Raw genomic sequence first — 25,956 nt, forward strand, 5'->3', positions numbered from 1 at the left:
CACATCTGTAGAAAACTGCAGGACAACTTAAGTGGATTTAGTTCAAGAGCACACCTTGAGAAATCCCTTTTCATACAGTATTAAGAGTCTACTTATCCTTAAAAGGATTTTAGCTCATAGAAGAAATGTGTCCCAAAGAGTAGGTAACATACATTTGTACAAAGAAATAACAGATCTTTACAGATCACAGGCAAGGACAGTTTGAAGGTTTCCAGAATGGCAGATAACTTTAGCTTTTTGTAAGATCATTGATATGGGAAACTGATTATGTTTCTGACCCTCCAGAGACTATATACAGAGTATTTTTAAAAGTATACATCTTCAAAATACTATCTGAAGACCCTTAAGTCAGAGCACTAGCACTCTCATGCAGTGCAAGTTTAAAAAAAAATGCAGTATGTTAACTAAAAGGCAGGAAGTGGGGAATTCAGTGGAAAAGGCAGTATTGAAAGGAAAGAAGAAAAAGCTACTACACATAAGCATTAATGACTGCTTTTTATGTCACACCTTACCTTATCGAAGGGAGGGTAATTAATAGGCTGTTTTGAATATTCTTGAAATTTAACGTGCAAAGCTGTTGCATTTTCAGTGTAAGGGTTAGTCTGGACAGTTCCCATTGGATTCAACATTTCTTCAAGTTCATCTGAAACATTAGACAGAGCAATTAATATTATAGGCCAGGCATGCATTAAAATTAAAAAATCTGAAAGGGAAAGATGCAATAAGAAATTGCTTACTGTATACAATAGACAGAAGTATGTTTTGCTGCACAGCACTTTTACTACAATGCACTGCATTTCCAACATAAACTACCCATACCCCCTATATTCACAAAAGTTGGATTACCACCCAATGAGAAACTTGATTTCTCTTTTCAAAATAAACATAGCAGTCAAGGGAAGGTGAGATATCCCTATACTGAACCAAATCCCGGTAAGATCTGCAGCTTCTATAAATCAGCATACACACTGCCTCTGTATCAAACAGTACGAAAAAAAAGAAGAGTTTTAAGCCAGATATCTTTCAGTACTACAGCCAGTTGGATACAGGGTTTCTTAGGATGGAATGAAGAGTGACATGGAGATTTCAGACACACTTACTAATCAATCTGAATGTCAGGAAAGGGAGACTTAAAAAAAAATACTAATTCACGTTTTTTGCTGATGCAAATATCATCACATACAATATAGCTTATCTATTTAGTTTAGGATGCATAGCACAGGGAACCAAATGAAACCTAAACTGCATCTTAAAACCAGGTAAAACTAGATATAAACATGCATGTGTTTTTATGTGGTGTCATAGATAAAGAGATAAAACTTTTAGAATACTATTTCCAAGCAGACTCTTGCCCTTCGTCTTTCCCGATACACAATACTTCCAGGAAAGGGATTAAGATGTTATATGTTTATCCACATAAAAAAATACAAGTAGTAAAGAGATTATGACAGGAGAATTGGACACACATACAGTAAATGTTCTACTATTTGATACTACTCTTCGTTAGTCTTATAAGTATTTAAAGTCCAAATCTTAGAAGTTAAACTTTACCAGGAAATGATGACCAGCTGTGCAGTACCAGTTCTCCATTCTTCAACTGTCCTTTATAATCAAATACCATGGTATTTACCCAGGCTACAGGATAATGCTGCAAAAGGAAAGAATTTTTACACGGAAACTAAGATGCCAGTGAACATTACCATGCAGCAAGGACTACAGTATAACTGAAATTGAGAGGGTGGTGGTTGTTTTTTGTTTTTTTTTTTTTAAAAATGGTGATATCTTTCAGAAAAGCAGTTAAACATATGCATAGTTTTCAGTATGAACTCCAGTACCACTGAGGACAATAAGACTTAATTTTAAGCATGCCACTCTACCAGTGTAAAAATACGTATTTCCCTGAATGTGAGCCCAGATGCTAATTTTTTCATCCTTTCCCAGTCACAACTTATCTAGAGTTCAGAAGAAAACTGACCTTTTAAAATATGATTCTTTAAACAGCCATTTGCCAACTGACTTACAACTAAAATTTTCATGCATTTTTCAGTGCCTGGGAAGTATGAAAAGTTTTTTTTGTACCAATATGTGCAATTCTTAATACATATGACCCTTTTAATTTTATTTTTTCATTTTGCATTCTTGAACACTAAAATGAGGACAACAAAAGACTTCCGAATACTCATTTCAATATAATTCAGAAGAATTCAAGAAAAAGAAATTAAATAATTACCACTTTTCCTGCTTTCCTAATGGTTTGGTATTTGGAAGGATTCATTGCCTTGGTTGACTTTTTAGTTTTCATCTTATCCATCACAGCATAAACTGCAAAGCAGAGCCTTGCCATTCTTGGTAGATCACAGACATTTATTTCAAACTCTAGTACTTCATTCCAAATGTGGTCACTTCTCCCAGATATTTCTGTGCTTACAATAGTTTTACAAAGGAGCTCTGTACCATGGAAAAGACCAGCCCTAACATGAACCTGCAATAAAGAAATGAGAAATTTTAAGCTTGCCATAGAACCTACAGAATTCCACATAGAACATTATACAGAACATACATATATGCATTTCATCAATATTTCTATCTTAAAAGAAACACTAATTTTGAGGTTTTAAAATGAACCAAACAATTCTTGAGAACAAATTCTTTTTACTTTGCTATTCATGTTCCTGGCCAAATCAAAATATATTTGTTTAAATAATGTTGGCTACCACTTTTTTCAGTACTGAATTACTTATATTACACATATAACTAATAATAACAAAAACTCATCTATACTAACAAATACAATATATGGATATACAAATGCTTCTAACTTAACATACCTAACACAGAAAGGAGATTGTAGGAAACACAACTAAGCAGAATGAAAAAGGTAAGTCTAGTCTTCTGAATACAGACTTAAATCTCCAGGTGGAACCAATTTGTGCCTCTAACTGAAAAAAGTTCTGGGTTTTTTCAGCTTAAGAAAAAATTCATTTTTTACTTAAACTGTTTATAAAAATGTACAGACGGAACACTGCTGACCCTGACATCAGAAATCACCTGTAATAGTAAGAATAACAACATACATAATTCCCAGGAATTCTGTTTTGTCTTTAGCACCCAGAAACCAACAAAACTAGATAGCCTGAACAATAAAAATAATAAACAGGAAAGGAGAAGGGCAAGAAGAGAAAGAAGCTGGAGTTACTGGCACTGAAATTAAACAAATTACAGGTCAATGCTAAGATGTGGCTCATTTCCGCATTTCTGTTCAGTAACATGTGTACACAGAAAACACAGAAATGTTTCCAAGTATCCATAGTCTTGGACAGTTTCAACAAGAGTGACAAGGAGATCTTTATTTTTGTTGTCTAAGCAAACAACAGAAAAAGAAACATGTCAACTTCTTTCAGGTGACCTTCCAAAATATTCCTCTTAAAAAAAGAAAAAAAAAAAAAAAAGGAGGAGGGGGGAAAGCAGAGAAAGAGAGAACTACAAATGTAATCCTTCGGTGGTCAACACTAAAAAGAAGTTCTCAGTGTTATGGTTAAATAAGTAAATGGTTAACTGATGTTTCAGGTTCCCTATGCTCATCGAACAATCTTCCCCACATTCCCTTTAAGCTATTATATTATTTCTGAGCACTGTAAGGGAAAGGCAGAGATGTTTAAAATTTTCTACAGGTTTTCGATAAAAAAATAATTCACCTTTGAATTCCCAACTGACATAAATAAGATCTGTTCTGGGAGAGAGCCTATCTTCCCCTCCTTCAAAGAAACAACAGTGTGATCAACACTGAAGCAGTCCCAATCTCGATATATCTTTTTTGGCTACACCAACTGCTGCTCGGTACCAAGTTCTCCATTCGTAAGCTAGCTCAGATAAACTAGTCATTAGCAAACTGTAATACAGTTTAAATGAAGTCGTGCTGGAGAGCAAGTCCATCTTCAGCCCAGGATAATCCATGGAGAAGGCATTAGTAGCACCAACAGATGGTCTCCATTCTGATCATTCTGGACTTCTCCGAAACAATTGCTACCACTGATCAAGAGACTGCTGTGACGGCATAGGCATTGGCAGAGGTGTTAGGTCTTGGAGAACACACTGTTATGGGTTACACTCCTTCTTGATACAGGTGCTACAGGGACATCCATTATTAAACTGACTCGTTGACTTACATATATACAATCCCAATTTCATTTCCAAGCTTACAATCAATCAGTGAAAGAAAAAGTTCAGTTTAGAAAACTACATTCACTTAAGTCCCAGTGATACTCATAAAAACCATTATTACCTATTTTTGGCATGCACAGCTTCACCACTGTGAACAACTGAGTTAAGAACAGCAACGTGAACAGCCATGAAATAGATCACATGAAAGTAATCTTACTTCAGGAAATCCAAATGTATACAGACTACATGTGTGTGTACACACCTATATGTAACAATATATGTATATACACACTTATACAATCAAAATTCTTGTTGATTACATTTACGGGGGGTTTTTTATTTCTCTGTAATTAAAGATACTCTTACATTCTTCAGAAAGGAATACTGTGGCTGAAGTCAGAGAACTGATTAAAATCGGTTGGTTCATAACCTTCTTGAAACAAGTCACCAGACAGTCCTTTATTAATTCATTTGGAGATTCACTGTACATTCAACTGAATTTATAATCAAGTTCCTTTGCTGATTAAAAGATATCTTATGGAAATATGATTACATCTAGTTATTATCTGCTTGTGCTTTAACACCAGCAACAGTAAATAATCTGCCTGTTTTGTTTGGGTTTTTTTTAAACTAGGGGTTTAAATTCACATTTGCATAATTTTGAATATTGTTCTTTGACTTGCTGTCATCTGATATTATATCTTTATATACCACTACACTTCCCTGAATTTTCTTTTACTTTATTAATATAAAAAGCATAAATGATCAAGTAAAATTTGATAGTAACAAAGCATTGTATTGTTGGAACACATTGCTATTTTGCTTGCCTTTTGGCTAGTTCTAATTCTACGATTTCCAAACCTGTTAACGTAAGGGATTGGATCCTGATTTTATTTTTTTCACTCTGATGCTCCCATTTTACTAATGAAACAGTATGTACTGATGGTGCAGCCAAAGAGCAAGACAAAAAGAAAAGCAATTTGAAAGGTCATGTATTTGGAAAATTGGGTGTTATAGACAGCTGAATTAAGTCACTTGTGCTCTAGGTGAAAATACACAATCCAGCTCACACTAGTGGAGTGCCATCCATCTGACAAATGTTTTGCTTCCCACTACAAACACTCCATTTATGAACCCTGTTGGTGGTTTCAGCAAAAATAGGTGAATATTGGCTTGATCCAAAGCACAATGAAACTAAAAGAACAATGTTAATGAATTAAACAGCCTTAGAATCAGGACTAGGAAACAAATACATTCTTAACAGTGACAGTTCCATAACAGTGTAGACATACAATGCAGGGAAACACGCACAAGCTTGCAAGGTTAACTACATGCATTCTTGTTCTAGGGTAACTACAGGGCTTTAAAGTTTTCAAGACTGAAAAGCATCCAAAATACTAAATAATATTTAGATAGTGTCCACAGGCACCAATACCAAAGAACTGTCAATTTTTCCTGTTTCTCCTCAAGCTTACAATCAACATGCTTTTTTTTTTCAGTATGCTCTAAAAGCATACTGAAATTAACCAAAACTCACTTTTTTTAAGTACGAAGAAAAAACCAAACCAAACCAAAACCAAAACCCCAACTTGATAGCTATGTTGCCTCTGGAATCCACATCTCTTTTCCCTCTCCCTTTCTTTTAAAAACTTTAATAGTCTACAGTATGTAGAGTTAAGAAGATATTACAACTAGCTAAATAATAGTTTAGACAAAGAAAAGGGAAACATCTGTTTTTGCAGACATCCATTTCCACAGTCACAGTGTCTCAGGTAATAAAACTGAAACTATGGCTCATTTAGCTACATGGTAAAATGTAGTATTGCTAATATACAAGGAGGTTGTAACAATAGTTTTGAAAGAAAAAAATTGCACTGAATATCCTGAATAAAGCATCAGAACAGCAAACTTCAATGGCTAACTGAATTTCTTCCTAATCTATACGACTGGCTGTATAATTTATTGACTGCCAAACAAAATAAAGGAAATGAATGTTGTTCTACCTCACAGGCTAGTGTCTTGTAAGGTCTTAAAGTATTTGTGCAATAAATTCCCATGTGTTAACAACTTGTGGTCTGTAAAACAGTCAGTAGCCCAGTCATGTACATTTTTATAGGAAGTGATACTACAGCTTTTGTGTTCAGCATGTTTATAAAATAAAAGACAGATTGTATAGAGGCATGCAGTCCATGCTTAGACACACATAGAATATATTCTGACTACAAAAATACCTTATATTCTGTTGAAAAATGTTTAACATTTAATCTACTTCTGTTTGTCAGACGTTTATGACAGTTTAGTTTGAATAAGCTTATTTCACACCAAAATCAGTACTTTAGATACCATATTAAAAAAGTCAAGTACCATATGAACATTTGTATCATACTGTCCATGCTTATTGATAATGTTCTAATGCATATATCCAACTTCAGACAATAAAGCAATACTTTAGCAATAAAGCAAGATTTTAATCAATAGTCTCAATATAACTGGGAATAACTAAAAATGCTTACACTTTTGCTAAATTGAAATCCGTATGATTCTGAGTTCACTAAACATTGAAAAAAATCACTAAAATGATGACAGAATGTCTTCTGATATTGGGCTTAGTTACTTACTTTGGCATTTTCTTCTGTATTTAGTTTATTACCCTTTAACAGAATTATCTTGAAAGGGTTGGAAATATCCCACACACTCTGAGAAGGGAAACAAAGATAGAAGTTCACTCTTAATCAATGTAACATACTGAGATCGATTTTATAAGCTAAGCATTTTAAGCAAGTCATAAATACAAACAAAAAAATACACATTTTAAAAAATATAAATTTGAAATCTTAAAAAATGAATCAGTTTTCATAACTACAAAAGCATACAAGATACCCCAAAGGGAAAAAAAGTTAGAAAAAACACTCAGCTGAAAGGGGAGTGGGGGTGAGAAAATACATTGAAGTACTACTTGCTGACAATTCAGAATAACTGTTCAAATTTATTGTTCATTCTGAATATATAAAGAGTGGGGAATAGAGGAAAGTCTGTCCACATTTCTTAGAATGACAGTACATAAATTGTAACTGTGCTGTAAGGCCATAAGTTTAGCAATAAAGGAAGCACCATATTAAAAGTTAGACGTATATTATGGCAAAAGTTGCCATCATTGAAGTTGCAACACCTTGCAAGATATCTGGGCTAATACAAGAGATCACAGACAACTACTGCCCAAGCTAGTCAAGCCTACTCCTTGCATTGAAGCTGGAGAATCCAGGTTCTCTGCAATAACTTCTCCAGTTGCTGGTAACAGATTATTACCCGCTCTTCTGTGCTGCAGTTAAAAGTAGAATCAATAGCAATGGAAAGGAGACGGTGGGAGAAGGAGGATGGATGAGGTGAGGGAAGGTAAGAAGTTTCCAAAGAGCCTCAGAGTCTGCTATTTCTGTTGTAAACCTTCTCGCAAGCAACAGGAGGCTCCAAGTAGACCCAGGTGACCTACACTGGAAAACAGTAGTAGTAGCACAAATCCCAGGCGTTGCAATTTATATGCCACAAGTCACTGTTCCTTTTGGGTATATTTTCCGTAAAAACTTACAGTTGTTGTTCTTGTTTTTTTTGGTGGCAGAGGAAGAGGAAGGTTGGAGGCTTTTCGGTTTATGGCAGCTTCTATGGCAATCATCTCCTGCTCGCACATTTTCTTTATGGTACAACACTCAACTAGAGTCAGCTGAGGAAGAGTCCTGTTCATCACACAGTTGCGTATATACTAAAAGACCATGGAAAACAGTTGTTATCAGCTAGCAGACTATTCTATGGCAACTTTCAAATTAAAGAAACAAATAATATATTACAAAGATACAAAGAAAATGGCACATGTATTTTACAGTTGGAGAGGGCTACAGATATGAGGAGAAAGTGTATTACTGTACTGAATAGCTGACCATCCAACGGCACAGGAAGCAAGGTCAAGTTTTGGCCAAGGCACCAGAGAACTGTTACCGTATGTTCCAAAGAGCTTTATGTACCTGAAACTGAATTAATGGGTGATCACCAAAAACATATTCTAGCCTTCCGCTAACTTGCAGCACATAGTCAGCAGGATCAACTTCCTCATCTTCTTTTCCATGGATAGTCAAACGTTTTCGGATTGCCAGCTCATTCAGCTTGATGGGATTCATGTTAGGAGACACCTGAAAACTAAATACGTCCTAACAAAACACAGAAAGGAATACTGAACGTCAGACTCGTCAGTCAGAGGTACAAGGCTTAAACTGTAACATACACAATAAAATAGATAGAAATACTTAACTGTTAAAACCAGTCTATTTTAACACAGTTAATGTCTACATCTTCAGTGCAATCAGAGCAACAGTCACCCTAAAAGCTGCAAAATGGTCAATTCCCAAACTTTTATAGTATCAGAAGCACTTTTAAGAATGCCAAACTTCATCTAACTGATTCAGCAGTGATTTAAAGACTTCTAGATCAGGATACTGATCTAGAAGCTTGTATTTTAGAATGTGAATGAGGGAGACAATAAATCATGCATACATTTCAAAGGTATTTAGCAGTACTAGATGTGTTAATTTTCTTCTTTCTGACCACTAGCAAATTATCTCTTTCTAGGTACCACTGTAAACAGAAGAAAAAGAAAGCTTCAAGTAATAAAGCAGAAGAAACTGTTAATGTGATTTATGTACAAAACCACCACCTTATTTGGAGGAGTGCAGAAAAGATGGGTAACAGCCCATAGCTGTAGCATTCTGAATACAACATTGAAGGACTCTGCATTTTAAAAAAAAATTTTTAATCAAACCTTTAGAGGCTATCTACATATTTCCAAAGTATCTCTAATTTTGATGTGTTCTAAGAAGATAAACGTAAGAAGTTACTTTCTTTTTTAAATTTTAATAAAAGGTTTAAATTCATTTGGAGTTCCTAATGCAAAAGGTCTTCTGTGGAATCTTCCACCTCCTTTAATCTACCACATTATGCTCTGCGCAGGCTTGTTTACAAAGGTTAATTCAGTAAGTTCTGGATTTTTGTTTTGATTTTTTTTTTTTTTTTACTTACACCCACACACACACACTCCTGAAGATGTAAGCACTCCAAAAGCAGTTATTTACAGATGTGTTGTGTGGCTTACATTCTTTTGATTTGTGCTTTATTTGTATAGAAGTTTACTGGTAAGAAGCCAAGCTGCCCTAATGGAAAAATCTAACTCTGTAAAGTCAGGCAAAATTAATTCTCTATTTTCTCAGTTTCTGCATGGTTCACAACAGCTTCCCCCTTTCAGAAAGCTGCCAAACTGTGAAGGCTTTCTTCTCCTGTCATAACTGGTAGTGGGTAGACAAGGAATGACACTTTTTCTTCCCAGGAAGCTGGCGCTCTATGACGACTGCCTTACTTCCAAATTGTAGGTCTTTAACGTGTCACAGAAATGGGGATAAGTCTCTTTTGCTCCAGAGACAATTAGGTAGCTTTTACAGCTCGCCTACGCATTCTAGGCAAAAAGTATTTTAATATTCCTTTCGTCTCAATCTTGCAGTGTTCCTACTGAAAGAACACAACAATTCCCACACCTTCCTATGTAATTCTCCTGAGATGATTCTAGTACTCAGTGCAAGTAGTAAAGTCTGGAACAGAGTTTACTGCTCTAAAAAGCAGCTCACATTTGAACTGTTAATAGCTTTGAAGGCCAGAACTGGCAGCAGAAGCATTCAAAACATTTGAAATGTCAGCAAGCTAAGCTATTACAGTGGCAGGCAAATACATTCTGCACCAGCGCGAACTTTTGCACTGCTTTTGTAGTGTTATCATATGTGTGTGTAATATTTTAATCAAATGCTGACGAACACACAGATATTCTCACTCCTGGACAACTGCAAGTCCTCTACTAAACCAAAGAGGAAAAAAGTTTTGTCATAAAAACACCAATGCATCCAACATCAGCTAGTGTTACTGGTGACCAAATTTAGTATTCACCCCTGCATTTTGTGTTTCCAGAGTCAGATGTAATTTTACCATTTTGGATTTTTTTATTTTTTAAGTTAAAAAAGATAGCATCAGAAATAATATAGGTTTGTAGATAAAATCAGCTGAATCGTTAGAAAATCAGTACCTGGGACCTGGGTCAAAATGGACACCAAATAGAGCCTGATATATTTACACAGCTGTGAGACTTTATGGTTTCCAATGCTGATCCCTCACTGTTATCCAAAAGAACACAGTGCAAAAATGAATAATTGGAATGCTGGACTCAAGCAGTATCACAGCAACTTGAACATCAAAAAACTGAGACTAAATTGTTTTAGGTGGAAACTAAACGGGTTTTTATTTTAAAAATAAGCTATGGATTTGTTAGCTGAAACAAAAAAGTAACTCTAAGTCTCAGCTAGTGTTTTGTTTGTCTATATGCATGTCTAGTGTAGGGAATACTAATTAGTCTTTTTTTTTTTTTAAATGTATTGCTCAACCTAATTAGCAGATCAAGCCCAAAAATGTTCAACAACGAATCACACACAGAAGTGTGTTGAACATGGTGCTTCCCAATTCACCAGCATCCTCTCAGCCTAAAATTGAATGCTAGTGAAGGAACACAGCAACAGTTGGCCAAAAAAAGTCCTGACAACTTTGAATTATGTTTTACGTTTAAATGAACGTGAAATAATAGAGAATATATAAGTTGTACATTTTGACTTTAGACGTAGAACTGTAATTTGACTTTAGAAGTTCAATTAACAACTGTAGGTTCTCATCCTCACATACTTTCAAGAGTCAAGGATCCTGGTGAAAGAATTTGCATTTTAAAGCAAACACCATAATGTTAGTATTCTACTTCATTTATATTCTTGATCAATTACATACTAATTCAGATCAGGATCAAGAACAGTACATGAAATGTGATGAACAGCCATTCCTACCTGGCAGTTATCAAAATGAACAGCCACTACAAGATTTCCACTATAGAGTTTATCTTGGAAGCTCTCTGGGATAACGGGTTCCTGTTCTGGTGGGTAAGTGTGCTTTAACCAGTCCATCCAGGAGAGACCCACAAGCGACTGAATCTTTTCCTCACTGATTCTCCGCATTTTAGCTCGGAAGTCATTCACTTCAGGATCTTGTAAGGCATCAAACTCATGGAGACCTGAAAGAATTCAAGCGAGCTAAAGGATACATACCTGTACAAATACTACCCATCTATTTACCATCCCACTCAAACCTTTGTTATCTTCAAGTTAATGTTACATAAGTAGTTTTCTTCAGACATCCCATCCAAAATGGGTGCTCAAAAGTTAGTTGGGTTCTACCTTGTCCTGTACATCAGTGGGCTTCCAAAGTTACTTGCACAATTCCCATGTAACCTTGCATGAAAGTTTAAACAGCAAGAACCAATGTCTCTTTTAGGTACTATTAAATGGAAAAGCCAACGTGACCCTGAGTTCAAGACAGTTTGGGAAGTTCCAACTCTCTCCTCACAAGAGTAAATGCAAAGAAAGCACAGCAAATACATCATAAAGACCACAGAGGGGAAGAAGTGTCTGCAAACTATTTTTTTAATCCCACAGAAAAATGACCTAATCTTTTTTATTTTGTTTAAAAGTCAAAAAAGAAGGATAGTGGGACTGTAAATAGATAAATTTATTCTTGAATTTTCCTTGTGATTAAAATGTTCTACTCCAGTCCAAATGACAGGACTGAAATTTCAACCAAACCTAGACCAGTAAAGTTCTTTTTGCAAAATATGTAGAGAGAATACACAGTGGAGAGTCCACACAGCTGTGATTCTTTGGTACTTCAGGAAGTACAGGGTCTGCAAGTGTTTCTTTCTTTCTCTTCTCCTGAACTTTGAAGGACATTGTCCAAATTACACAAAGCACTGAACACCTTTTGAGGACAAAACAGAGTTTAGAAGCTTAGACAGGAACACATTTTTTCCACCACTAAGGTACAGAATAGGGGCTGCATAAGGAAGGATCTCGCACAGCTATAATAAGAAAAATATTCAATCAAAGAATGTGAATCTCTCAGAATCTGTCAGAATATGTCTGAATGGTTAAACTGTCTGTTTCCATTGTCAGTTTTAGCAAATAGGCAGACAGTGTACTGCTGAAATCTAAACAAAACCTGCAGTCTTTATAAAAGAGCTAACAATGGTTCATTGTATTAAAACAAGAGGTATAACCTCACATGACCCTGTCAATCTTGATTGTATAACCAAGCAGAATAGATTAAAAAGCTGAAAATTCTGAAATAACATCAAGAACAAGTTACTGTGAAACCTTTAAAAACAGCTTTTCATTGTTTGCTGAAAATCAGCACCACAACTGAGAGCAAAACCAAGAATCATATTGTTAACCAACTCGGAAACCACATATAACAAAACCATAATAATTTCTATTTCTTTCTGTGTATCCAGTTTGCTGTTAGGCTATTTATGATAACACTTTTCAGGGATTATGTTTTCCTTCACTTAGTAATAATATTATAGGTTTTTCCCTCATGTATTAAGATAAAATTTGCTCTTGATTGATGTAGTAATACAATACAGTGCTGAAATACAATACAGACAGTAGCTTTGAACAACTTTCAAATCTTTCATCTTGAGTATTTAAATTCTTTTAAACTACATCAGAATTAATTTTAAAAAGGGAAGTTCTGTCAGGGAAATATTTAAATTTTTAATTTTTTTTCCACTGTTGCCTGCCCAATTAAGACCCTCATACAAAACAAAGTTTACCCTAATTTCTAAAAAAAAAAAAAAAAAGTAAATGTAATTACCTTTGCCTATAAGGACACCTATTTTGGAATCCAACTTTTCTCCTGGATCGCAATTCCTTGTCACTAGTTTAAGGACAGGAAGAAAGGGTCTAACATCACAAAGTCTCCGTGTTTCATCCTCTAATTCTTCATGTACAGCAGTCTGATTCACGCATGAGAACATGTAAGAGTCTATCTCCATGAGGAGATGAAAGAGTGGATAGGCATGTGCCTGCTTCCATAACAGCTGCAAAGAAAATAAATAAATAAATGAAACAAAACAAGAAAGTATGGGAATATCTTATGACACTGAAGGTAACATTAGTTTCCATTTATGTTCCCAAAAGAACATCAGAGTAACATGTTTCCTAACTTCATTCACTTTTATCCCTACATATCATTATATATTTACTTTGTCTTGTTTGTAGTCTCTATCTTGAGGTTATTTTGAAACAGCAACTTGTGTGCATAAATAATCCTGGGGTAGAAAACACATACGGACAAGTACTATGAGGTGATGAGAGAAGGGCAGCACTAAACCTTCATCCTGACACTTACCCTGGGATTGACCCAATATAGTCCTATACGCAGTAAAGTTGCACGACCACAGCTGTCACTACAGTAACAAAGCACTTACGATTTTGGAGGCAGATGTTCTTGACACTGACCAGCAACCTGTCACTCTCTTCCATCCATTCCTATAGCTTCCTATCAAAACCCTTCTCCCTCAAGACACACCTATACTTCCTTCTTCTAGTAATTACTGTAATATACAGACAACAAGTTCCCACTATGGAACTAATTCCTGAATAAAAGATTCCCTGTTGTCTGGAGAAGCTTGAAGTAAATTTATTGGTAAATCACTGGCAGGCCACTAAGACATGCAAGTTGTCCACAGAACACTAAATAATGCTTTACTGAACTGAATACATAAGTAGCAGATTACACCTTAAGTAACACTAATGCATCAAATACATAAAATGTATCAAATCCTTAGCAGAAATCAAAAATGGAAGTAAGAAGAGCTCTCCCAACCTAAACACTATTCAAATCTTTATCTGTGAGAATATTTTTGTCCTAATTTTAAAGGTTTACATTGTATGGATTTGTTTCTGAAACTTACTTTGAAACAGGATTAATAGTGCAATGGCAAAAACCTCTTCTCAAAACAACTGAAGCTGAACTGAACTCTTTTAGCTGAACTGAACACACCTGCATATATTTCGTAGATTTGTACAATGAATTCTGCCTTCCAGAAATGTATTCCAGTATATTTTACCTAGCTGAGTGAGAGCTGAACCCAGCAACCACCTTTGGTGTAGAGCAAAAATTCCAACTTCAAAGGTATCAAAAGACTAAACCTATTATTGCCTCTGTGTTCTTCTCCAATAGCTAATTATATTGATTAAAAATCTGTGCCTTTCCCCCCCGCCCCTCTTGAGTTGTCTAACTTCAATTTCCAGCTACTGGTACTTATTACACACCTTAATGATTTTAAAGTTTAGAAAGCCATGAAGTCCCTGAAACTGACTTCCACTGAAAGCAGCCATTTGCCATCACCCAAAGTACTGGCCTGGTAGAATTACAAAGTTTACAGGAAAAAAAAAAAAAATAATCTTCAGCCCTCAAATAATTAGCTATTTTTCTTCTTTTATTTTAAACTTAAGTTTCACATACAAGATAAACTCCTTGTATTTGCTCTCAAGTCCTCTGTTTATACATCCAAGGGTTCACAAATTAGGGCTTGACACAGCAACGTGGTAGGAGCAAAGCCACTAATCTAGTATGCCATCAAAGCCTTCATTATTGTTTTCAAATACAGCAATTTCCATGACAGACCTCTGTAGGTATGATCAACATTACTTTAAAAAAGCAGCTAAATATCAACAGTACCTGTTTATAGCATGTTAAAAGTTTCAATGTGTCACAACCACCAAGAAAACCAGACAGTTTAGTTCAAGTCCGTTATTGTTGTTACTTACGCACTTGTTTTTTAAATTCTTTATCAGTTGAAATCACTATCAGCTATTCCATTATCTTACCCAACTAGCCTGTAGTTGCCCAGGTTACCCTTTTACTAAAACAACGACATTCTTCCAGTCAGAATTATTTCAAGTATTTGAGTATAGCACAAAACTTATTTCTTGGATCACTTCAATTTCTAGTGACACTCTCATTTCTTCTAAAATACTAAGTGGTCCACTGCATAAAAAAAAAAATACTGCAGTGTCAAGAAAGTTTCAAATTAGGAGTACAATAAATTATATGAAGCTACTATTGATACAAAGAAAATAATTTCTATAAACAAGTGAATACTGTCAGACTGAACAGGAATGAAAATCAATGTACTTATTTACCAGGCAATGCAATGGAATGAGAAATCACACTACTTTGTTTTCTTTTAGAAGTTTATTATGCTTAAGGAGCAGACTACTTGGTGTTGTAATCCACCCACTACCTAATTCCACAGTAACTTGTCTAAATGCCCTTACATGGCCATTATCTGATGAAAAGTCAGTAGATTATTATTTAATTTCTGTGGTTATTTCCTTACATGCTCTCCTTCCTTTGATTTTAGTATTCCCTCATTTTTAAGTGATGCCCTAACAAGGCACTTTTGCACAACCTTTAAGAAGTGGCATACATAGTTTTTAAAGCATCCATCTTTGGTGTCAATCAAAAGAAGCAGGAGCACAATCTGTGACTTCTATCTTAAAAATCAAACTAGACACCGTGTCTCCTGTTTGCACACTAATCAGAGAAATGTTATATCAATACACAAGGTATTACTGAAGTGTTAAAAAAAGGTTTAGATGTAGTAAACCAGCATTAATATAGAGCTATTAGAATAATCTTTGCTGAAGTGTAACCATCAGCAAGAACTCATTTCTACAAACCTTGCCATCTGTCCCAAAACATTGCAAACCCCCAGAGACATTAATCAATCTGCTATGCATGCACCTTCAACACATTATTTTATATACCTACTCAAATTCATTACTTGATTTGCCAAAAAGCACACAAAAATCAGAAACAGCACTCATTCCAAATATAAGTTAACTTTTGAGTTAATTGACCATTTGGTATTACCTGTTTAATATGAGATATGGTGGCATCTCGAGGGACATCCAAGTTGATGTAGATTCCAGTGGGCAAGAGGAAGTCCACAGATACTGAGCCATCAGCACCAATCTGTGAATCCACTGCCCAGATGTCAAGGCTGTCTGTCACAGCAGGAGGCATTATGGAATCTCAATAATATCATAACCACATGGCCTTAGGGGAAAAAAAGAAATTAAAATTCAGTATACTTAACCTTCTATAATTAGACACACATTTTAAAGCCTTTGGAAAGTTTACATAAGCCTGCTTGTACAGCTCAGCTTGCAAGTCTGGGATCTCAAATGCCAGTATAGCAAACACCTAAGCATAGTTTTACTCATTAATTCCATTTAGTATAATAAAAGCACTTGCCTGGTAAAACACTATTGTCAAGAAGTTTATCATTAAGACAAAGTAATAAGAGAAAAAACTAATTAATTAGAGGTTAGCTAAAACAAAGTTAGAAATTCATTTTATATTTTCTCTAAAACTATTGACCTGCGTAAAATACAATCAAAGCAAACTTCTTGGACAAGGCATAGCAATATTTAATATGAAAATACATGATCAATATCATAATTTTGTTTTTGCAAATTTCCTGTTAGTTGTCCACAAATGTGGTCAGAGAGACATATTCATCTTGAAAGTCTATATTAATAGCAGGAAAATCATCTTCAGCTCTATTAGAAAGTGACATTTTCCTCTAAAGATATTTATTTCAATTTGTTTTCACCCTTAGAGAAAGATCATCTCCTATGAATTCAACCCACTGTTTAAACTACATCTAATGCAGGATAGGGGGAAACCCTTTGTGTGATCTACTTCAACTCCTACACTGGCTTCCTAACTACTTGTCCTTCATATTTCAAGACATTTTTATTTACTCTTAATGCTACCACTAGGTTTTCTGACTTTCCAAGTCTTATCTTTTGATTACCACTCTCCAAAGATGTGCCTTCCCTTCAATTACTATTTACTTAAGTATTTACCTTCCTCTTCATCCAAACAATGCTCTTCAGCTGGACAAAGGGATGGGAATTGTTGTAAAACACTATTGTAAAGCACTTCTCCAATAAAGATAAGTTACCCCTACACCCTTCTAATTCTTGTTGGACATCAAGAGATGTGGGAAATCACCATTTGTAAAAAAATAAGCCAGAATGAGCAACTCCATTACTATTACAGCCTTCCACTACTTTTATCACTCCTTCCCTTCCAGGTCCCTTCCCTGCTCTGAAATCAGTCCTGTTCTGCTTAACTGAAGGTATTTCCCCTATTACAGCACCAGCAGAAAAAGCAGGATGTAACTAGTACACTGGGCTGCTGTTCTTTATACATCACAGAGCAGGTTCAAACAAGCTCATCGGCAAATGAAAGAAAACAAAAATTAGCACAACAGCCTTCTGAAATCCAGTCACTGCTGCCAACTACATTGCTAAAAAGTCTGTTTGACACACAATATTCTCCCCTTTGTTAAGATACTAGGCAAAATCCATTATCAAAAGGTAATCCTTTCTACAGGTGCTAAGCATACAAAGGTATACCTAGATACAGTACAATATTGCTTAAATTGGTCTTGCCATTGAATTACAGATAATTATCATGCTGTGCAAACTTTCCCAATGTATATGCATTTATGAATGCAGCTTTTCAATCTCAAAGCACTTTATTACTATTTTTCCCCAAAACAAACAACCAGGAAATCTTTTTAGAATGCATTATAGTTGAACCTGCCACAAAACTCCAGGACACCAACTACATCATAACAAAGGCATTTTGTTCCCCTCCCTCTCCAGCATATCTTTTTTTCTTTATAAAACAGCTTAGTTTGGGAAAAGTCACACCACCAGCTACTAAATCCAGACTTTATGATATGCAGGAGTTAACGCTTCATTTACAGCGAGTTAAATTTGTTTCATACTCCTATTTCACAGAAATTCAACTCTAAAATTGGTAGGCTTTTAAATTAAACAATTCATTGTCATATGCATCATTACCCTTAACTGACAACAGAAATACAAAAGTGGTACTTCAGAAAGTCTTTTTGTAATCCCTTGCTCGATACAGACAGCTTGCAATGAAATAAATAATCAAGCAAGCATAGGGGAAAGCTGAATGTGCCTATAATGGGTAATAGAACATGCCAGCAGCACAAAAATCAACCATTACAGAAGCATAACTTTTTACTGACAGATATTAATATTTTGTACATATTATAAAGGGCTATATTTCAGTGCTAATTTTACTGATCATCATTGTTAAACAAAGAGTACTATTTAAATCACCACTTTAAAATATTCACAGTCCATCTCTGCCTCATTCCTTAGTACTGGTTTCTACCCCTCCAGTTACCGTAAATATATAAAATTGCTCATCTCACATTTGGAAAAATTAAGATTAAAATCTCCAGCATAGAAAGAAGGTTGGATAGAAAGAACTGAAATCTCTTAAAGCTTACCAGTCACCAGCTGAATAGCAAGTCCAAAACCCGCATGGAGCCCAGCTAAATACTCAAAGCAACTATTTGGTACCACAGCTGTGCTACTATCAGCTTGCCAGTTCAAAGCTGCCCTAGATATGAGACAACACACTTAAGTCTCACCTCTAACTGCCATGTAAATACACTGAATAATGAGACCCAAGTAATTTCAAAACCTTTCCATTCAGCCTTAGCAAAGTTGTGAGGACCCATACAAGCATTACTGCTGTCAACATATCTTGTTGCCACACTAAATATGTGGATCACTTAGTATTTTGCTTGTACTAGACAAAAATATAGTAGAATTTTCATTAAAGGCAAATAAAAAACCCCTAACTTTCAGAAAGCATAAATAACTAAGGAAAAATATTTTTCCTCAGTAGAAGCAACAATTAGGGAGCGCCTATCATCGTCATTATCAAATAATAGTTTATCACCATTACACTGCACCAGACTGAATCAAAATGAAAAGAATTGGAGGTGGGGGTATTGACCTGGTGAAAATAACAAATCAGGTATGAAAATATTATATCTTAATTACCAGATCTTTACAAATCCACCTCTTCACTCATCAATGGGTATGGAAAGTTTAGCACAGTAGTGTGTGATCTCTTAAATTGTCTAAAGGAAAGAAATAAAATTTAACCCCATCATGCCACACAGATTACACTATTAGAATAACGCAGCATCTACCCAAGAAATCTAGAGAAAATGCATAGTTCCTCATTGCCAATCAGTATATCTTAAACATGCTACTACTTAAATGGGGTATTATTTCTTTTCCTCCATCCAGCTACTTCTACCCATAACATCTTGGCTGCAATTTTATTGTAACTGACAACAGTAGTCACAGAAAAATAATTTTAATTATCTAAAACTGAAGATTTTTCATACTTGGATGCACACACAGTATATTTTCAGTTATTTTCTGTGGTTATCACAGTAAAATAAAGTGGTATCACCATTATAAAGCATTTCTTTAACAGGTACAGCAGCAAGGAAAACAATTGTTCTATGTAGTTATTTTGTTCATAATTTCTATTTCAATTCAGCATAACATCTTTTCTATTTTCATCCTCTTTCGGATATTTTTTCCACAACATTTGCAATTGTTGAAATCACTTTAGTGCATCAACAAGAGTTTAAAATGTTCAAAGAAGCAAGACTTAAAAATGCAGTTACTTGAAAATGGTGTTACATACCCTATAACCTAGACACCACAATGCAGACAGTTTAAAAGTTTTTGTAAGATTCTTGTTTATAATTATAGACTTTCAACACAGACATCAGAATCTTTTAAAATTCCATTTCCATTTTCAAATAAAAAGAGAAGAGCAATCATCAACACCAATCCGAGCATGCTAGGAAGCTATTCTTGCTTTCAGGCACTTAGTATTTCCTTCCTCAAGGAAACAGGTTAGTGTCTTTTTACAGTCAGCACCCAGTTTCTACCAGTAGCTGACATCACAGGTGTCAAGAGAGAACTAGTATTTACACTGAGAATAACACTGATGGCCAACGTAAGACGGCTGTGAGAATGAGTCACAGGCGAAACTGTAAAATGCGTGGTGGCAGTAGTGACTAACTAACAATATCACATCCAGTAAATGAAACAAAGGCAGAAAGCCATCTGGATTGGGAGCAATAACACCAGAGACATTTTAAACAACTTCCAGCTAAAGGAAAAAAAAACCCAATCAAAATAATAATAAAAAGCTATTTCAGGCTGTTAACGTCATAGCTATTCTTGCCTACTGTCACAGTAAAAACAACTTCATGTACAAAAGAAGGAAGTAATTAAAACAGTACTTAATCTTGGCTACTCAAGTATCTAATCAATGATTATCTGGATTTAATAGTAGCAAAGCGCAACACTAAATGCTTTTCTAAGTCACAAGTATGTAGTGTTGGTAAACAGCATTCAAACCTTCCCACATAACATGTAAATTTTCTCTAAACTTTGACTTGGCATTTCAGATTCGTATAGATGTATATATATGCACACACTCTTAATCTCAAAACTACTCAGTTTGTATTTTAATACACCAGCAGTTCTGAAAGAGCTGCTTAGGCTAATGGAAAGAAGTGGAACACAGATTAGTAGAACATCTGCAGGAGAAAGAAAGAAAATTTAACACTCATCTTTGTATTTACTTATTTAATGTACACAAACAAGAAGCCCTACAACAAGATTTCTCAAACCAAGACAACTGCCTGCGATTTTTCTGTCTATAAATCTGTACATCTGGTATGTGCACCAAGCATTAAGACTGAAGTGGAACAACTATCACTACAAGCTGACAGCATCTAGGTTGTAAGCCTCGACACTGTGCCATAATATGGTTTTCATAATACACTCCAAGAGAAGCTGTGTGATACAACGCCAGGCTCATTGATAGCTAGAGGCAAATGCCTACATCCTCCCTTCCACTCCACCCGCTCTGGGCTGCCCAGTTCCGTCCTTCTGCCTTGCACCTGCTTCAGCACATGTCAAGTCTCCTCATGAACCATTTCAGCTTATCAACCATGTGGAATCATTCAATTTTCTTTCACGTTATCTAGTTGAATCAAATCGCAGAAGAATCTAAAGAGTGCCAGAGCCTCTGAAAGGAGATTAATGGAAGCAGGATCTTCTCTTTTCATCAGCAGCAAGCCTCCAGATTGCGTCATAGCGCTTCAGGTAACTATGGCCTCAAGATGGAGTTTTACTAGTTGTAAAAGCTAAAACTGACAGAAGATCACACTGCCCTTTCTGTCAGCAAGATCAGAGCACTGATCCAACAGAGATTTTACATATTTCTCTTCTTTAAATTTAGTTTTCAGTCAAAACAGCTTTCTAAGCAGGCACACTGCATGAACACAGAAAGAAGGTGGTGGTAATGGTAACACTTAGCTGGGAACAGGGCAGGACCATCCCTTCTGACAGCAGCCCAGATTTTTGAGCAACTTAAGCAACACATGAAATAACACTTTCATTTGCTTTCAAGAGGGAGAAAGAATTCCCAAATAAAAACCAATTAAAATTCTAAATGCCTAAATCAAAATGAATACTTCACACTAACACAGTTCCAGCTAGGTAAAAGGGGAGCGAGGAATTCAGTGAACCATACAGTAAGTTACATAGATTTTCACCACTGTTTTCCATAAACATTCACTTGTCTTGACACTGCTTCACCAACTGGCCAAACTGTTTCACCACAGAAGCGATGTAAGCTATTTTTGTCTTCATTATGAATTCCTGCAGAGGGTGAGAATTTCCTCTGCGAAACCAACGTGAGTTACATAATTTAATTTTCTGTCTTTCCTCTGTATTGTGACCTTGATCACAAGATAATCAGACATTTTAAGCAGGAGAGACCAGCCAACAGACCACAGTCCCTGAACAGCTATTGAGAATAGCTATGTGTCCCCAGATGCAGGGTTCTTCATCGTTGTTCATGTTTTGTTGCGGGGTTTATGTATGTGTGTGGTGTTTTGTTTTGTTCGTTGTTTTTTTTTTTAAAGGACTTACCATCTCTAGGCAGACATAAAAATTTGCTCTAGTGCTAGCAGTCTTATTCCAGAAGCCAAGAGACCTTGTAGCTTCCCCACCCCCAACAAAAGTGTATCTCATCATCTAACCAAAGAAACCACTATAGCAAAGGAAAAAAGGAAAAAACAAGCCACCAAAAAAAGGGCTACCAGAAGCAGGCTACTTCTTCATTGATTCCTAAAAGGGTTTCAGGAAAGATGACAGTCAAAAGCAAGCTACACTTGTTTTTCCATGAATTGCAGCCCACTCAATTTTTTTTTCCTAACCAAAATGTGGAACTAGAACCTTAAGTGCCTAGGCTATATAGTGCAGGTGCAAAAGCAGTCTGTAAAAACAACGTAGGCAACACTTCCAGCAAGTGTCAGTCACCAGCAGAACTGCTGAAACCTTACACGATATCAATTAACAAAACCCAGGCATTAAAAACATCCCCAAGAGTTACAAGGCTTATCTTTTAAAGTAAAGGATCAGTAGGGTTTCAGAAGCTGTGGTTACAAGTTGAGGTTGTGTTCCCTTACTAAGTCACCTACTCAGAAGCTAATCTCATTTTGCTGAGAAGGCAGGCAAGACCAGTTTGCGGCAAACTCAATTCCATTGTGACTACTTCAGGACAAGACAGCACTGAGAGCCCAGGACCACCCAGCTGCAAAGGCTTCACACCACTGCTGTAGGAGTTGGTGAACTCAATTTTACCTGCGCTGAGTAGTTAACTTACTCCTGTAAAGGAATTAAATCCAGGAGGTGCAAATATCTGACATAACACAGTGCCAACCAAGAAGATATGAAGTACAAAACGAAGCATGGAAGATATTTCATAGGGTTATCCTGAAATTAAGAGCTGAACAAGAGCATGCTCAAAGAGAGCGAGCCTGTCTGGAGGCCCTGCAAAAAATTAAGACAGGGAGTAACAATGCAATGAACCTTCCTTTGAAAATAATTTATCATATCAGCAAAAGACTTAGACATTAAAAAGTATTCACAAATCCACCTGGATTGTTAACACCCAACGTTAATCTGTGTCAGGTAAGTTCTTCTAAATCCAACATTTTGAAAAATGCAACAATTATGAAACTTCACACTATGTCACCGAGTTAGAAATTCTCCTTTACTTGTGAACTCATCACAAATCCCCTAACACTCATCCTTTCAGGTGTATTTTTCTGTCATTAAAAGAACACCAATGTAAAATCCAATGCAACATTCCATCTGTTATCCTGAAGCATAATCAAAAAGAATACTAACACAAGACAAGTAAAAGAAGCTGCAAGAAAACTGGTAAATATAAACACCCACATAACACAGTGTTAGAGGAAAATTCTGATGCCCTGTTATCTCTCATAGCATTTATTCTCCTGAGCTGCCTCACAGCACCAAGAAAATCTAGTCTTCAGACAATTCTTAAGAAAAGATATTGTACATCTGAAACGGTATCACCTATCCCTGAAACGTGGTCACAGTTCTCTCAGGATGAAATAAGTATGCTATCCCAAACAGACAGCAAAAAGTTGGGGGAGGGGGAGAAGAAATCACTTGGGTATGAAAAACTCTGTTTCCTTACAAAGTTTCTTTTACACCACTTCTTTCAAACAAGGGTGCATTTTAAGGGCACATAACTATCTACAGCTCTTCAGGTTAAATACAAACCTGGAATTATTTTTCTTTTCACTAAAAACATGAATATTTACATAAAAGACAAATATTAGAAACTAGCTTGTTTAGATCATGCAAAAACTAAGAGCACTCTGCTTATCCAGATTTTTGTTTTATATAATAAGTTATTACAAATGTTAAGCACCACATTCAAGATGATCATCACTGTGATCAATACAGCTTTTTATCTACTGCTTGCTCTGTCATGTGGCAGTCAAGGGGCTCAAAAAAAAAGAGAAGTCTTGCCACAGTGAACACAGTTCAAAAGGGCCACCCTATCCAGACACACAAGAACAGTGTTTAAACAATATCTTACTGTCCAGAACAGACTAGATGACAATCTGACCACAGTAATTTTCTAGGAAACAGCAGAAGCCTATCACGTAGTCTAAGTAGGAGAAACACTAAGCACTTACACAATATAATCATTGTAATCATTTTTCTAACTACATAAACATGTAGTACTATAAAAAGATGAGCAAGCTATAAAGGATATATTTGAGAACAAATAAGGGAAAAGAATCTAGCAGCAAAGATGGAAAAGGACTCAGAATATGCAGGAAGGTTTAAGTCCTATGAAACTTTGGAGGCATTAAAAAAAAAAAACAAACAAATGAAAAATTCCTCCTTCTCTCTATTTGAAAGAAGTCTGATTTCTTCTGAAGACTCTGAAGTCAAATATATACATTAGATCAGTGTGCCAGTTCATGGCTCTGTAGAACTACATCCTCTTCTATTCCTAAAATTATAAGAAATTCACAGCTGCTGCCACAGCCTATGAGCTTACAGGTTCCAAGATGACTGATCTGCTGTCAACAGACTGGCAGCAGTTCCAATGTGTTGCATGGGACTCCCATTTTACTGATTTCCAGTGCATTTATAGTGACTTATATAATAGGATCACTTCAGACACTAGCTTGACTCATAAGTCAGTTTGTTCCCTGCATGCAGTTTCACCTTATGTGTAGCTCACTTTGAGGGCAGTCTACAGTCAGAAGCAGCGCTGTTATGCTTTTCTGCCCTTTGTTGGCTGTCCTCTACCTCCCTAGCCACACAACAGAAAAACAATACAAACAAACATTAGTAGTTCTCCATCAACTCAGGGAATGACCTGCCTCACGCTCTGACAAGCAGGCACCATATCTGAAGCAAGGGAGGGATGAGAACACCATCCTTACCCTCCAGCAGTATAGTCACAGGGATGAAATTAGGCGTAACGTGGAATTGCAACCTAGGATTTGTTTAAAGGTTTAATGTGACAAAAGAAAGCACCTATGCTAAGCAACCCAGGTACTACTAAGAACTGTATTTTCTGTTCACTAGACCTCACAGTTTACACAGGATCAATACTGACCCTCTTTTGAAGATGGGATCTAACACACTGACAATTAAAGTTTATTCTATATGTTATTTCATACCATGCCACTGAAATTCCTATTTTTCCCTAAAGAGTAAATCCACTCAAGGTCCTGGCCTTCTACAGCTGCACAGGTGAATTTCAATCTGAACTGCTTACAAATTTAAAAAGTAAATACAAACAACTTGATTATAAATACAAATGCCTAAATCAGCAAAGCTAAGATCTTTCCACTGCAGGAATGCCATGGTTATCTATCCAAAATAGCAAAGATTTTAAGAATTCAAGAGATCTACAGTGTAGCCTGAGAAGTTATTTTTAAAGATCATGTGGTACTATAAATATTTCCCAGCAGTTTAGTTCAACTGCCATATGAGTTGGCCCTATGGAACGGAAAATTAAGTGTCCATTTAGTCAGGATTCCTCCAGAAATCAGAATAAAAATATCACCATTCAGTTTTCTAAAAATATCTATGTATAGAAAACATGAAAGGCCTTAAACGTCATTCCCTCAGAGTGCTCAGACGGGTACCAAAAGTGGTCTCTCAGCTATTCAAGTCTAGATTCTCTCATTCTCCTCATGAAATATAGCTAATTTTCCAAAAACGAAGATAATTTAATTAGTTTCTTTCCATGGTACCTGATTATTTTGCCTGGTCATCTACTGTAGCTTTATTCCTCTGCTGTACCCATAGCATTACGCACTAAGTTTTAAAAACTGAAGCCAGGATTTTAAAACCACAATGAATGGAACTCCTACTTTGAAATTAATACCTCCAAATAAAAGTGGCCCAGTTTTCAATAAATGCTGAGCACCTGAATTTGCAATTGACTTCAACAGGGCTTAGAGATATGAAGAAAATGCAACACGTTAACTGGTTTCAAATTAAAATTTAATTCCATTTTAAGCAACTAGATTTGAACAGA

At 35.8% G+C, this 25,956-nt stretch overlaps 1 protein-coding gene across 3 annotated transcripts in view; it reads right to left on the minus strand.

Moving 5' to 3' along the window:
• The window catches only part of PIK3CB (phosphatidylinositol-4,5-bisphosphate 3-kinase, catalytic subunit beta), a 64,525-nt gene that overhangs the window by 32,962 nt on the left and 5,607 nt on the right, over window positions 1-25,956 (minus strand). For all 3 annotated transcript variants that reach the window (XM_010568257.1, XM_010568258.1, XM_010568259.1), the window contains 9 exons: window positions 16,000-16,185; window positions 12,931-13,156; window positions 11,073-11,296; window positions 8,175-8,357; window positions 7,745-7,915; window positions 6,780-6,857; window positions 2,231-2,482; window positions 1,552-1,648; window positions 513-643 (listed from right to left, as the gene is read on the minus strand). In XM_010568257.1, coding sequence (XP_010566559.1) covers window positions 513-643; window positions 1,552-1,648; window positions 2,231-2,482; window positions 6,780-6,857; window positions 7,745-7,915; window positions 8,175-8,357; window positions 11,073-11,296; window positions 12,931-13,156; window positions 16,000-16,152 — 1,515 coding nt within the window. In that variant the 5' untranslated portion in view covers window positions 16,153-16,185. The remainder of the gene's footprint in view (window positions 1-512; window positions 644-1,551; window positions 1,649-2,230; window positions 2,483-6,779; window positions 6,858-7,744; window positions 7,916-8,174; window positions 8,358-11,072; window positions 11,297-12,930; window positions 13,157-15,999; window positions 16,186-25,956) is intronic.

This window comes from Haliaeetus leucocephalus, unplaced genomic scaffold (assembly GCF_000737465.1).
Source record: "Haliaeetus leucocephalus isolate CR32 unplaced genomic scaffold, Haliaeetus_leucocephalus-4.0 Scaffold240, whole genome shotgun sequence".
Classification (NCBI taxonomy): Eukaryota; Metazoa; Chordata; class Aves; order Accipitriformes; family Accipitridae; genus Haliaeetus; species Haliaeetus leucocephalus.